Raw genomic sequence first — 13,904 nt, 5'->3', positions numbered from 1 at the left:
TGGTGGGAAGAACTGGGGGCGTAGAGGGGAGTGGGCAGGGTGGGGGATATTGGGAGGACTGGGAGTGGTTTGGGGTAGGGGGGCAGAGGGGAGTGGGCAGGGCGGGGGACACTGGGAGGGACTGGATGGCCCTAGGGGACACTGGGAAGAACTGGGGGGCACTGGGGGAGATGGGCACGGTGCGGGGGTGCACGGGGAGGATCCCCTGAGCCGGGGGACCCTCGGGGACGATGGGGACCCTGCGGCGGGCGGTGCCAGCGCTGCAGCCGTGCCCGTGTCCTGCCGGTCGCTGTCCCTTCAGCACCGCCGCGTGTCCCTCCGTGCCCGGTGTCGCCGTGCCCTCGGTGCCCCCCGGCGCTGTCCGTTCAGCACCGGGCTCGTGTTCGCTGTCCCTCGGGTCCCGTCCCCCCGCCCCCGGTGTCCGTTCAGCCCCGGGCTCGTTCCGGGCGGGGCAGACCCCGCCCCCGCCGCCCCCGCCGTTTCCGGGTTCCTGTGCCCCCCCCGCGGCCCCCGGCCCGGCGGGGCCGCTCGGCAGCGCCCTCCGCTCCCACCGGCCCCGACACCGGCCCGGCCCCGAGCCCGGCCCGGCGGGAGGCGAGCGGGGCCGAGCAGGATGCCCGAGGAGCGCGGGTGAGTGGGGAGGGGGGGATCGGGCAGGGCGTCACCCCTGGGCAGCGGCCCCGGTACGGCCCCGGTACAGCCTCGGTACAGCCCCAGCCTCCGGTACAGCCCCGGTACAGCCCCAGCCTCCGGTACAGCCCCGGTACAGGCTCGGTACCGTCCCGGTAATGCCCCGGTATAACCCCAGTCCCAGTACAGCCCCGGTACGTTCCCGGTAGCTCCCCTCCCCCGGGACAGCCCCATCGCCTCAGTTCGATATTCCCGGTCCAGACTCATCCCCTCGGTTCGATATTCCCGGTCCAGACTCATTCCCGGTCCGGCATTCCCGGTCCAGCCCCACCCAGGGACACCATTCCCGGTCCAGCCCCCCCCGCCGGTACCGGCCCCTCCCGGGGCTCGTTCCCCGCCCCCCCCGATGCAGCCGAGGCCCGAGGAGCCCCCGCCCCCCCCGAGACTCCCCGAGCACCGGGGGCGGGGGGGTTTAACCCCTTCCCGGCCGCTCTGCAGCGGGGGTCCCCAGCCCCCCGTCCCAAGGGAGGCACAGAGGGGCTGGTCCCTCCCCCGATGTCCCCTCTGTCCCCAGCCCTGTCCCACCGTGTCGGTCTGTCCCTCCCCCTGATGTCCCCTCTGTCCCCAGCCCTGTCCCACCATGTCGGTCTGTCCCTCCCCCTGATGTCCCCTCTGTCCCCAGCCCTGTCCCACCGTGTCGGTCTGTCCCTCCCCCTGATGTCCCCTCTGTCCCCAGCCCTGTCCCACCGTGTCGGTCTGTCCCTCCCCCTGATGTCCCCTCTGTCCCCAGCCCTGTCCCACCATGTCGGTCTCCAAGCTGCAGGACACGGACGAGGTTTTTGGTGAGTTCCTGTGGGGGGGCCTGGGGTGCAGAACCCCCCCTTGGGGTGCAGAGCCACCCGTGGGTCCCCACCCACCCTCAGTGTCCTCCTGTGTCCAAGCTTGGGGACAATGTGTGCTTGGGGACACGGGGATGTGCGTGGGGAAGGGGACATGGGGACACACACGGGGGATGTGAGGGTGACAAGGACATGGGGACACGTCCAGGGCACACAGGAATGGGGGACAGGGGTGTGCAGGGGGTGACAGGGACCTGGGGACACAGAGCCACCCCTCGGGTGGGGTTGGGGTGCAGGGCTCAGAGCAGGGCGGGGATATTGGGGGGAGCCTGGTGGGACTTGGGCAAAGCGTGTCCCCCATGGGTGACGGGGACACTCTGTCCTCAGGGTCACCCACTCCTCTGTCCCCATGCTGGGCCATGTCTTTGAACACTTCTCTCTGTCCCCCTGTCCCCTGTCCCGCCCCCCCGGGGTGCCCCATCCATGTCCCCAATGCTCCCCTCTTCTCGTGCCCCCTCCTGTCTTCCTGGGACTGCCCACCTGCCCTTTGGCTCTCCTGCCCTGCCCCTGTCCCTCTGTCCCCCTCTGTCCCTCTGTCCCCTCTCCGCTGGGCTGGCCTTCCCTGTCTGTCCACCTGCCTCCAATGCTTCCCTGTCCCTTTCTCCCTGCTCATCCCTCCCTCCATCCATCCATGGATCCACGGATCCATCATCCATCCATCCATCCATCATCCATCATCCATCCATCATCCATCCATCCATCCATCATCCATCCATCCATCCATCATCCATCCATCATCCATCCATCATCCATCCATCCATGGATCCATCCATCATCCATCCATCATCCATCCATCCATCCATCCATCCATCCATCATCCATCCATCCATCCATCCATCTATTCCTTCATCCATCCATCCATCCATCATCCATCCATCCATCATCCATCCATCCATCCATCCATCATCCATCCATCATCCATCCATCCATCCATCTATTCCTTCATCCATCCATCCATCCATCCATCCATCCATCCATCCATCCATCTGTCCGTCCATCCATCCATCCATCCATGGATCCATGGATCCATCCATCCATGGATCCATCCATGGATCCATCCATCCATCCATCATCCATCCATCCATCCATCATCCATCCATCCATCATCCATCCCTCCATCCATCATCCATCCCTCCATCCATCCATCATCCATCCATCCATCCATCACCCATCCATCCGTCATCCCTCCATCCATCCATCATCCATCCATCCATCCATCCATCCATCATCCATCATCCATCCATCCATCCATCCATCCATCCATGGGTCCATCCATCTATCCCTTCATCCATCATCCATCCATCCATCCATCCATCCATCCATCCATCCATCCATCCCTCCATCCATCCACGTCCATCCCTCCGTCCGCCCCCACGTTCCCGCTCTCTCCCACCCCGCGCCATCCCGCTGTCCATGTGTCTGTCCTGTCCGTCCGTCTCTCTCTGCCCCGGTGTCTCTGTCACGGGCAGATTTTACCGCTGTGGTTCCAGAGACGCCGCGTTTGGACAGCAGCCTGCACAAGGCCCGCGCCCGGCTCCTGGCCCGCGGCCGCCGCCAGCGGCCCTCGCGCTCCCGCCTGCGCGACAGCGCCAGCTCCACCGAGGGTGACGAGGGGCCCGAGGCCGCGGTGAGACGGGACAGGGGCTGGGGGGCACGGGGATTGGGGACACCAGGGATGGACTCAAGGGACACCAGGCCTGGAGGTCACAGAGATTAGGAACCTCAGGGACAGAGTCAGAGGACACCGGGGCTGGGGGTCACAGGGATTGGGGACTTCAGGGATGGCCCTTGGGGGATGCCAGGGCAGGGGGTGTTACAGGGACTGGGGACACCAGGGATGGACTTGGAGGATGTCAGGACTGGGGGTGTCACAGGGATTGCCTTGGGGATGGCCTTGAGGGACAGCGGGGCTGGGGGTGTCACAGGGGTAGGGGACTCCAGGGACCCCAGGGACAGGCTGGGGGCACCATGCACACCAAGGATGGGTTGGGGGATGCCGTGTTTGGGGGCAGGGAAGGTGGCTGAGGGGGCAGCCCGAGGGGCTGCAGGGCTCTGACCCCTGCCCATGCCCCCGCAGGGCACCGAGGGCGAGGGCAGCCCCCTGGACCCCTCGCCCTTCTCCCGCACCGACGGCTTCTCCTTCGAGCCGGGGGTGGCACGGCCGGGCCTGGGGGACCCCCTGGCCCCCACACCCCCCCTCAGCCGCTACCGGCCCCTCACCAACACCCCGTCCCAGGAAGGGCTCTCGGGGCCCCCCGCGCCCCAGTCCTGCCCCAGCTCCGACAGCTCCCCCGGCTTTGTCCGCCGCCACCCCCGGCCCCGGCAGCACAGCGAAGGTGAGACCCCCCCCAGACCCTGGGGACACCTGGAGGGGACAGAGGGTGACAGCCCAGTGCCACCCCTGCAGATGACAGCCGGGACATGAGCCCCCCCTCGCCCGCCAGCCCGACCGTGGGGCTTGACAAGAAAACGAGGAGGAAATTCTTGGATTTGGGGTGAGAGCTCAGCCTGGGCAGGGGGGAGGGACGGGGAGGGACAGAAGGGACAGGGGGAGGGACAGAGGGCTGGGGGAATGGAAGGGGATGGATGAAAGGATGGAGAAGGGCAATGGAAAGATGGAAAAATAGAAGGAGAGTTGGGGGAAGGTGGAGGGATGGATGGATGGATGATGGATGGATGGATGATGGATGGATGATGGATGGATGGATGGATGGATGGATGGATGGATGGATGGACAGATGGACAGACAGAGGGAGTCCTGCTGCCCCAGCCTTCAGGTCACCACCCCTGTCCCCAGGGTGACCCTGCGCCGGGCGTCCTCTGGGAAGAGCCGCAAGGAGAAGAGCAGCAACCGCCTGTCCATGGGCAGCAGGTGAGGGGCTGCCCTGGGGCAGGGGCACACCTGGGGACACCTGGGGACAGCCTGGGGACAGCCCTGACACTGCTGTGTCCCCAGGGATGTGTCAGAGGGGCCCGGCCGCCCCTCGGGGTCCCCGTTCCTGCCCTTCTCCTGGTTCTCGGACAGCGCCCGGGGCTCGCCCGGCCCCGCGTCCCCCGCGGGCTCCCCCCGGCACGAGGGGCTCAGCCCCCCCAAATCCGCCTCACAGGTGAGCCCCAGACATGGGCACAGGCCTGGGGACCCCATGGGCTCTGAGAGAGGAGGTGACACCAGCTCTGGGGACAGGGCACAAAGCCCCATAGGGTCAGGAAACAACAGGGAGAGGACTCAAAGCCCCACCGGGTCAGGGGGGCTTTGTGGGGGTGTCAGAGCCCTGTAGGGTCAGGACAGGAATTGGGGGGTGTCCAAAACCCTTTAGGATCGGGGTGGCTTTAGGGGAATCAACACTCTGAGGGGGCTGGCAGCCAACTGGGGGGCTGCAGAGGGTCACTGGGGGCTGTGGGGTGGCTCTGGGGGTCACTGGGGTGGCTCGGGGGGTCTCTGGGGGCAGTGAGGTGGCTCTGGGGGCAGTGAGGTGGCTCTGGGGGCAGTCAGGTGGCTCTGGGGGTCTCTGAGGTGGCTCTGGAGGTCGCTGTGTGTCCAGCCCCGTCCCTCCCTCTGCCCAGGACTCGGAGCTGAGCGAGGATTCGCCACCATCCAGCGCCAGCCCCCGCCTGCCCGGCGCCCCCAAGTGCTCGTACCCCTACCACACCCTGTCCCAGTCCTCGGACGAGGTGAGAGCGGCGCGGGGGGCGCGGGGCCGGGGCTGTGTCCCCCCCATCCCGAGGTGGCCCGGGGAGCCCCGGCTGACCCCCGTGCGCAGCTGCTGGAGGAGCCGGCGGGCGCGGCCGCGGGCTGGACGTGCGGCCAGGTGGGGCAGTGGCTGCAGAGCCTGGGCCTGGAGCGCTACGTGCGGGAATTCGCCGAGCGCGGCGTGGACGGGCCCCGCCTGCTGCTCCTCGACGGCGCCAAGCTCAAGGTGCGGGGCCGGGGGGTGTGGGGGTTCCAGGGACCCCCAAAAGATGGAGGGAGAGAGGTTCTGGGTGCTCCGGGGGGGGATTCTGTGGGGCAGGAAGGGCTGGGAGGGTTCGGGGTTGCTCCAATTCCATGGGGTAGGAAGGGTTGGGAGGGTTCGGGGTGCTCCAATTCCCTTGGACAGGAAGGGCTGGAAGGGTTTGGGATGCCCCAATTCCATGGGGCAGGAAGATTTGGGATGGTTCAGGGCACCCCAATTTCATAGGGTAGGAAGGGCTGTGAGGGTTCAGGGCACCCCAATTCCATGGGGCAGGAAGGTCTGGGAGGGTTCGGGGTGCCCCAAAGGGGGGATTCTGTGGGGCAGGAAGGGCTGGGAGGGTTTAGGGCACCCCAAAGTGGGGTTCCATGGGGCAGGAAGGTCTGGGATGGCTCAGGGAACCCCAAACTGGGTTTCCATGGATATCCAAACCCCATTGTCCGAGCTGGCCGCTCCATGGGCTGGGATGCCCGGGTACCCCAAGGGACGATCCCCAGGGAGGGCCGGGCGGTTCTGGGGGACCCCAAGGAGCCGCTGTGCGGGGAGGGTCCCGTCCCGGGGGGTGTCCGTGCCCAGCCCGCGGTGCCGCAGGCGCTGGGCGTGGGCAGCTCCCAGGACCGCGCGGTGCTCAAGCGGCGGCTGAAGGAGCTGAGCCTGGCGGCCGAGCGGGAGCGCAAGGCCCGCGACAAGGCGGACAAGCAGCGCGACAAGCACAAGAAAAAGGACCAGGAGCAGCGGAGGAGCTGAAAACCTGCGGGGGTCCCGCACCCCATGCCCACCCACAGCCCCCCGGGACACGCCCCGGGGACACGGGGCACGGCCAAGGGCACCTGGGACACCCCCAGCCCGTCCTGCCACCCCCACCTGGCACCACTCCCAGCCCCCTCCCCACCCCGCACCCCCGGCACAGGAGGGGACGGGACACGGCCCGACCCCCTCCTCACACACGGGCACCCCCAAATCGGGGGCAGGGAGGGAATCCCGCCCCCACCACAGCCCCAAACGCGGCCCCCCGAGGCCACCCCAGGAAATAAAAGGGTATCAAGGGCCAGTGCAAACTGGAGTGACCAGTGTCACCTGACTGGGGGGCACAGAGCAGCGCCCCAGGCCCCCTGTCCCCAAGTGCCACCCCGGGACTGAAGCCTCAGCCCCCTCCCAAGGCTGGAGGAGGTAAACTGAGGCACCAGGACCCCAAACCACCACAGGGGTTCAGTCAACATTGAATTTATTGACAGTGGGGAGGGGTCTGGGGGGAATTTGGGGAATGGGAGGGGGGCCTTGAACAGGTCACAGCAAGTGGGGGGGCTGGGGACAGCTCAGTAGTGCAATAACAGAGGGGGAGCAGGGACAGGAACGTGGGGAGGGAGGGAGGGAGGGGGGCTCAGGTCCCCCCACCCCATCAGGGCTGTGGGTGCAGGGAAGTGCTGCTGGTCCTACTGGGACAGGACCAGTCCCTTGCTGGGATGGGGGCACCCCTGGGGCGGGTGGGAGCTTTTGGGGGGGGCAACGAGGGAACAACAGGCACTGCTCCAACCCCCCCAGCTCCGTCCCTAAGTGCCACCAAGGCGGGGACACCAGGACACGCCCACGTCCCACACTTCCCGAGAAGAGCCCAAAGAGCCGGGATCCCAATCACCCCCGGGGGGCGCTCGGGGACCCCTCGTGGGTGCGGCTGAGGGGTCCCGGTGGCCGGGGGGAACCCGGGGGGGCTCAGGGCACGCGGTAGGTGGAGGTGTTCTTGGGCTCGGTGCTGGGCACGCACCAGTCCCCGGCCTCCTGGCTGGCCTGGTAGTGCCGCCACGCCGACTTGTTGTACACGGGCAGCCGCTCCACCGAGTCCGTGGACAGCGCCTGGGGGGCACGGGGGGGCTCAGCGAGGGTCCCCAGCCCCTCCCCGGGGTCAATCTGGGGACAGGCACCCACCTTTAGGTAGATGACGGCGTCGGTGCCAAAGCCCTCCATGGAGAAGAGCTGCAGGTCCCCCTGGAAGTACTTGGCGTAGAGGCGGGAGATGGGCAGCCCGTAGCCAAAGCCGGCCTGGGGGGACAGGGAATTGGGGTGGGGGGTCCCCAGGGCTGGGGGAGCACCCCCAGGGCACCCCAGCCTCCCCGGGAAATGCCAGGAGTGTCCCTGGCACTGCCAGCCGGAATGGTGGCACTGCCAAAGGGGTCCAGAATGGCCACAGGGGGACCCTGCCACCCCCATGCCGCCATAAAGGGTCCCCATGCCACCCCAAAGTGTCCCCATGCCATCCCAAAGTGTCCCCATGACACTCCAAAGGATCCCACTGCCACCCCTAAGTGTCCCCATACCACCCCAAAGTGTCCCCATGACACTCCAAAGGATCCTACTGCCACCCTAAAGTGTCCCCATGCCACCCTAAAGGGGGCCCCTGCCACCCTAAAGTGTCCCCATGCTACCCCTAAGGTTCCCCACATCACATCCAAGCCAACTGAAGCGTCCCCACGACACTTCCAAGCCATCCACCAAATGTCCCCATGCCAGCCTAAACGTCCCCAAAAGGTGCCAGGCCAAACCCAAACTCCCAGTGCCACCCCAGCCTACCCCAATCACCCCCAAAACACTCCCAGGCCACTCCAGCCCCCCTCAAACGCCCCCAACCCCCCTGAGCTGCAGCCTCCCCCCCCCTCCCCACGAAGCCCCCAGCCCCTGGGGGGGGGTCACGTACCAGGGGGGCCCCCCCAGAGCCCAGCTGGGGGGTGGGGGCTGTCGAGTACATGTAGCTGAAGAGCCGCTCGATCTTCCTCAGGGGCACCCCCATGCCCCTGTCACTCATCTGGGGACACCACAGCGGGTGACAACCCCGTCCCTGCGCCCCCTCCCCACACCCCGCAGCCCCCAGGGTGGGCTGGGGTCCCTCCCCAGGGTGGACAGGTCCCCAAACCCCTCAGGACAGGGCTGGGGTCCCTCCCCAGGGTGGACAGGTCCCCAAACCCCTCAGGACAGGACTGGGGTCCCTCACCCGGATGGACAGGTCCTCAAACCCCTCAGGACAGGGCTGGGGTCCCTCACTTGCATGGACAGGTCCCCAAACCCCTCAGGACAGGGTTGGGGTCCCTCACCCGGATGGACAGGTCCCCAAACCCCTCAGGACAGGGCTGGGGTCCCTCACTTGCATGGACAGGTCCCCAAACCCTTCAGGACAGGGCTGGGGTCCCTCACCCTGATGGACAGGTCCTCCTGGCCCAGGGCCACCATCACCCTGATGGCTGGCAGCCGGGGGCTGTTCTCGTGGCTCTCCACCGTGGCTCTCATGGCATTCTGGGGACACAGAGCCCCGGGGAGGGGGTCAGGGGGTCCCCCAGAGCCCCCCCCAGACCCCCCCAAAGGGCTGGGCTACCTTGAAGAGCTCGAAGAGCATGTGGTACAGGTGGGACGGGACGTAGACGATGCTCACGGGCTGCTCCGCGTTGCAGGCTGGGCAGGGGGGACACTGGGATTGGTGGGGACAATCCTGACCCCAAAGCTGCCCCAGCACTAAATGGGTCACCCAAGAACCCCCCACCACAGGGACCCCCAAACCTAGAGAAGCCAAGGATGCCCCAACCCTAAAGGAGCTGAGAACCCCCTGGAATTGGGACCCTCAACCCAGAACAAGCCACACAGAAACCCCCTGCCCCAGGGTCCCCAGCCCTAAAGGAGGCACCTGAGAACCCCCAACCCCAAAGGAGGCACCTGAGAACCCCCAACCCCAAAGGAGGCACCTGAGAACCCCTAACCCCAAAGGAGCCACCTGAGAACCCCCAACACCAAAGGAGGCACCTGAGAACCCCCAACCCCAAAGGAGGCACCTGAGAACCCCCAACCCCAAAGGAGGCACCTGAGAACCCCTAACCCCAAAGGAGCCACCTGAGAATCCCCAACACCAAAGGAGCCACCTGAGAACCCCCAACCCTTAAGGAGCCACCCATGATCCCCCTGCCCAGGCCCCCATTGTCCCTTCAGGCCCTGTCACCTCACTGTCACTGTCCCCTCACCGTTGACCTCCTCGATCTCCAGCTCGGGTGAGGCCATGTAGTATTTGTCACACAGCAGCTTGGCCATGTTGTAGGCATCTGGCAAAGATGGGGACAGAGGGCTCAGCACCTCCAGGACCAACAGGGGCAGCCTTTGGGGTCCCCCCACCCCCAAACATTCCCCATTCCCGGGACATTCTTGGGGTCTCCTACAGCGACTGCACAGCTCAGGGGACAGTGTGGCTGAGGTCACCCCAAACCTGTGACATGAGTGGTGCCAGGGGGGGCGTTGAAGCAGCCCCCACCCCCCAAACTGCCCCCAGATGCTGCGGGGTGGGACCCCAGACCCCCCCCAGACCCCACCAACCTCTCACCACGTTGGCCACGTTGCAGTGGGGGTCGATGCTCCCGATGTGTTTGGGGTGCGCGGGGTTGGTGCTGCCATCGAAGAGCAGGGCTGGGGAGGGGACAACGAGCTGGGGACACCCCAGGGACACCCCCAGGGCACCCCGGGGCTGTGGGGGGAAACATTTGACACCAGGGAGATGCCCAAGACAGGATCCCTGGGGTTGGTGGGGACATTTTGGGGACACCCAGTGATGATGGGGACCCTCAGGACAGATCCCTGGGGTTGGTGGGGACCCTGAGGACAGACCCCTGGGGTTGGAAGGACACCTGGGACAGAGCGCTGGGGTTGGTGGGGACCTTCAGGATGGACCCCTGGGGTTGGTGGGGACCCTCAGGACAGGCCCCTGGGGATGGGGGGACACTCTGGGGACACCCAGTGATGATGGGGACCCTCAGGATGGACCCCTGGGGCGGGGAGGACCCTCAGGACAGACCCCTGGGGTTGATAGGGACCCTCAGGACAGACCCCTGGGGTTGGTGGGGACCCTCAGGACAGACCCCTGGGGACACTCTGGGGAGTCCTGGGGACACCCCAGTTTTGGGGACCAGCCAGGACCCCCCCAGGGCGAGCAGGCCCCCAGCCCCTCACTGTGCTGGTTGATGAGCATGCGGATGGAGATGCGGCTCAGGTAGAAGCGGTCCAGGAAGTACTGGATGTTCTGGTTGGACACGGGGTCATCCCCGTACGTCTCCTTGTACTCGATCACCCCCTGTGCCATGGTGGGGACAACGTCGTTGTGCCGGTTCCGGATTGTCACCAGCGCGTTGGTGAACCTGGGGACGGGGACAGGGCCGGCGCTGGGGACACCCGCTCCGGGCACAGCCCCGATCCAGGCCGGGATTCCCCGAGAGCCGGGGGTGCTGGAAAACCCGGAGTGGCTCCAGTGGCACCGGACTGGGGGCGCTTCGGGGTGGCCCTGGGTGACACCAGCGCGGCTCTGGGAGGAGGTGACACCCCGGGAATGGGGACAAGGACACTCCTGACTCACTGTCCCAGCGTGGCTTGGTCCTCGGGGTCCCTGTCGTGGAATTCCATGATGTCCAGCAGGCTCTGCACATACCTGGGGGGACACCCACAGCTGGTACCCCCAAACTGAGAGGACAGCCCAGGTGACACCACACAGGGCCAGGGGCCAGCACCCCTCAGCTGCACCAGGGGTCACTGTCCCACCATACTGCTGGCACCTGGGGACAGCTGGGGACACGGCCCCTTTGAGGGCCCTTTGGGGTTGGGGCTGTGATGGGGGTGGCACGGCCGGACCCCCTGGCACGGCCTGACCCCTTGGCACGGCCAGATCCCGCTGGCAGCGGCCCAGGACACCAGACAAACAACGTGTCACGTGGTGGCCAAGAGAAGTGTCACGCTGCTGGCACTGCCACGAGGACATGGCACTTAAAGGGACACTCAGAGCACCCAGGACAGGGACATCCTGTGGCCCCTTCAGGGACCAGGTGACACTGGTGTCCCCCCCGCTGGCTGGGGACAGCCCGCTGGCACAGGAGTGTCCCTAAAGGACCTGCAGCCCGTGTCACCCAAGGGGTGGCACCAGCTGGGGAGTGCCCTGCCTGTCACCCCTCCCTGTGTGCCCCCCGTGCCAGCAGGGGAGGAGAGCTGGTGACAGCTGTGGGACACAAGGCGAGGTGACAGCAGAACTCCCTGGGCGGTGACAGGAGCCACGGTGGCAACAGGAGCTGTGCAGGGGACCCAGGAGGGTGACAATAAAGGGACTCCAGTGGCAGTGAGACCCCAGGTGAGTGGAGGGACCTGTGGCAGTGGGACCCCAGGTGAGTGGCAGTGGTGGCACCCCCAGCAGCAGGTCCCAGTGCCAGCTGCCCAGGAGCAGGGGTGGCAGTGCCATCAGCCCCGTGGCACTGTCCCCGTGTCCCCAGGGGCCACACTGACCAGCTCTGCACCAGCTGCACGGAGGGCGTGCGCAGCACCCGGTCCGGGAGCAGGTTGATCTCCTTCATGATGTTGGAGAGGCGCACGGGCAGCTCCTGGCGCAGGAAGGCAAATGAGGTCTTCTCACAGGCATTGCTGGAGCCTGGGGACACACAGGGACATGGAGGGACACGGCTGAGCCCCCCAGAGCCACCCCTCTGGCAGCAGGGACAGGGGACAGCAGCAGGTCCTGCTTGGCTGGGGAGGGCGTGAGGGCTGGGGGACGCTGGGGGACAGGGAGGGCTGAGGGGGGGACAGAGCTCAGCCCACTGGGTGGGCCACCCAGAACAGCCCAAACCGGGGCTGGGAGACCCCCGAGAGCAGCTGGGAGGGGAGAAGGAGCTGGGCCAGCAGCAGAACCCAGAGCAGGCCCAGGGGTCCCCAGCCAGGAGCTGTGCAGGGGGGGCACAGCTGACCCCAAAGGCCTGGAGGAGCAGATCCCTGGGGACAAGGGACACTGGGATGGGGCTGGGGGGACCCAGGGTGCAGCCCCCAGCCCCTGTCTGGGGAGCAGGGGACAAGAGAGGGCCAGGCTGGGTGGCAGCCATGGGGGGACATCCCCATCCCTGGGGACATTGGGGGGTCCCAGCTGCCCACCTGGGGGGGGCCAGGCTGGTGCAGGGCCGGGGGTCCCTCACAGGGGGGTGTCAGGATGTGCCCCCAATGAGGGGGTCTGGGGGGCCGAGGGGACACCCCCAAAAGTGGCCTATGAGGAAACCATGTTCCGACCCCACTTATTCAGCCGGGGGGTGCTGTTAAATCCCCTCACCCCAACAACAACGGGGTATCTGGGGGGTCAGGGTTACCCACAGACCCACTGAGGGGGCAGAGCCCCAGATTTACGGGGTGGGGAGGGGAAAAACTTCCTGGGGAGGGGGGGCAGGAATTCCCGAGGGAGATGTGGGAAGGAATTCCCGGGAGGGAGGGCAGGAATTCCCAGGGGAAGGGGGGCAGGAATTCCCGGGAAGGGGTCGGGAATTGCCGGGGGTGTGCGCGGAGCTCCCTCCCCCGAGGACCGCCCCCACACCGGGGGTCCCCGTGCCGGAGCAGGGTGGGGGTCCCGGGGCTGGGCCGGGGGGGTTTCCTTTATTTACCGAAGTCGAGAAACTGCTTCATGGAGAGCGGCGACGGCGAGAACTTGCTGAAGTGCTCGATGTAGGTGGGGACGCCGGCCAGCGCCGCGCGCTTCCCGAGGCACCGCAGCAGCCGCATGGCCCCGCTGTCCCCTCGGTGTCCCCTCGGTGTCCCCTCGGTGCCCCCTCAGGGTCCCCTCAGGGTCCCCTCAGCGCCCCCCGAGCCCCCGGGCCCGGCCGCGGCCCCGCCCCCGCCGCGCCGCGCGCAAACAACACACCCGCCGTCAATCAACCAACCTCGGCCAATCATCGCTCGTTCTACAGCAAACCCCGCCCCTCCCCGTGCCAATCCGGCTTCACCGCTGGGCAAGCCCCGCTGTCAATCACCACGAGCCGCGCCTCTCGCGGAAGTTATGCTGCCCGCCCCTCTGTCAATCACCTTGAGCCACGCCCCTTAGTTGCTTAATGATGCCCGCCCCTCTGTCAATCACCGCGAGTCACGCCCCTCAGTGGAGTTAATGATGCCCGCTCCGCTGTCAATCACCTCGAGCCACTCCCCTCAGTGGAGTTAATGATGCCCGCTCCGCTGTCAATCACCGATAGCCACGCCCCTCAGTGGAGCTAATGCTGCCCGCCCCGCTGTCAATCACCACGAGCCACGCCCCCAGTGGAGTTAATGCTGCCCGCCCCGCTGTCAATCACAGCGCGCCTCGGGGCCAATCAGCGCCCGCTCTTTCAGCCCCGCCCCTCCCGGGCTAACCCCGCCCCTCGTGACGCACAGGCGCTAATTTGCATAACCGGGGTTCCCATCAGCCCCTCGGCGGTCCCAGACCCCTTCCCGGGGTGTTTTGAGCCTTTCACGAAGGTTTCGGGGGGCTCTGAGCCCACCCCAATCCCAGCATTACCCCCCCCATCACCCCCTGCACTCCAGGTACATCATCCCCCATCATCCCCCCCACCATCCTCTTTTGCCCCAAAAGCCCCAAAATCCCAGCCCACCCCCCATCCTCCCGGCAGCCACGGCA

The 13,904-nt window shown here is 66.7% G+C and overlaps 2 protein-coding genes across 3 annotated transcripts; one reads left to right on the top strand and one right to left on the bottom strand.

Moving 5' to 3' along the window:
* Window positions 1–223: 223 nt before the first annotated feature.
* On the top strand, window positions 224–6,537 carry SAMD14 (sterile alpha motif domain containing 14). Of its 2 annotated transcripts, none has more exons than XM_071451051.1 (10): window positions 224–630; window positions 1,421–1,472; window positions 2,999–3,156; window positions 3,607–3,865; window positions 3,937–4,024; window positions 4,327–4,401; window positions 4,486–4,636; window positions 5,094–5,201; window positions 5,291–5,446; window positions 6,071–6,537. In XM_071451051.1, exons 2-10 carry the CDS (start codon window positions 1,433–1,435, stop codon window positions 6,224–6,226), a joined length of 1,191 nt encoding a protein of 396 aa, XP_071307152.1. In that variant the 5' UTR covers window positions 224–630; window positions 1,421–1,432; the 3' UTR covers window positions 6,227–6,537. The 2 variants fall into 2 exon arrangements, with proteins under 2 accessions (XP_071307152.1, XP_071307154.1); XM_071451053.1 differs by having other exon boundaries at window positions 226–630; window positions 3,020–3,156.
* A 150-nt stretch (window positions 6,538–6,687) lies between these two features.
* On the bottom strand, window positions 6,688–13,083 carry PDK2 (pyruvate dehydrogenase kinase 2). Its single transcript, XM_071450538.1, has 11 exons — window positions 12,901–13,083; window positions 11,768–11,909; window positions 10,854–10,925; window positions 10,454–10,638; window positions 9,824–9,913; window positions 9,478–9,555; window positions 8,841–8,917; window positions 8,663–8,761; window positions 8,169–8,276; window positions 7,403–7,516; window positions 6,688–7,330 (listed from the first exon to the last, which is right to left on the bottom strand). The coding sequence occupies exons 1-11, from the start codon at window positions 13,016–13,018 to the stop codon at window positions 7,190–7,192; spliced, it is 1,224 nt and encodes a 407-aa protein (XP_071306639.1). The 5' UTR covers window positions 13,019–13,083; the 3' UTR covers window positions 6,688–7,189.
* Window positions 13,084–13,904: the final 821 nt, after the last annotated feature.

Source organism: Agelaius tricolor, unplaced genomic scaffold, assembly GCF_023055355.1.
Source record: "Agelaius tricolor isolate 1412-34295 unplaced genomic scaffold, bAgeTri1.0.p SCAF_31, whole genome shotgun sequence".
NCBI classification, from domain to species: domain Eukaryota; kingdom Metazoa; phylum Chordata; class Aves; order Passeriformes; family Icteridae; genus Agelaius; species Agelaius tricolor.
Note: the sequence above shows the minus strand (reverse complement) of the source record. Positions and strands in the feature narration are given on the sequence as shown.

Excerpts from the sequence above, each read along its gene's own strand:
- PDK2 (XM_071450538.1), bottom strand. The coding sequence starts at position 13,018 with ATGCGGCTGCTGCGGTGCCTCGGGAAGCGCGCGGCGCTGGCCGGCGTC. Across the intron at positions 8,277-8,662 it reads AGGAGGACCTGTCCATCAGG|ATGAGTGACAGGGGCATGGG; the intron begins GTGAGGGACCCC and ends TGGTGTCCCCAG. Across the intron at positions 7,517-8,168 it reads GCTCTGGGGGGGCCCCCCTG|GCCGGCTTTGGCTACGGGCT; the intron begins GTACGTGACCCC and ends CTGTCCCCCCAG.
- SAMD14 (XM_071451051.1), top strand. The coding sequence starts at position 1,433 with ATGTCGGTCTCCAAGCTGCAGGACACGGACGAGGTTTTTG. Across the intron at positions 3,157-3,606 it reads ACGAGGGGCCCGAGGCCGCG|GGCACCGAGGGCGAGGGCAG; the intron begins GTGAGACGGGAC and ends ATGCCCCCGCAG. Across the intron at positions 5,447-6,070 it reads TCGACGGCGCCAAGCTCAAG|GCGCTGGGCGTGGGCAGCTC; the intron begins GTGCGGGGCCGG and ends GCGGTGCCGCAG.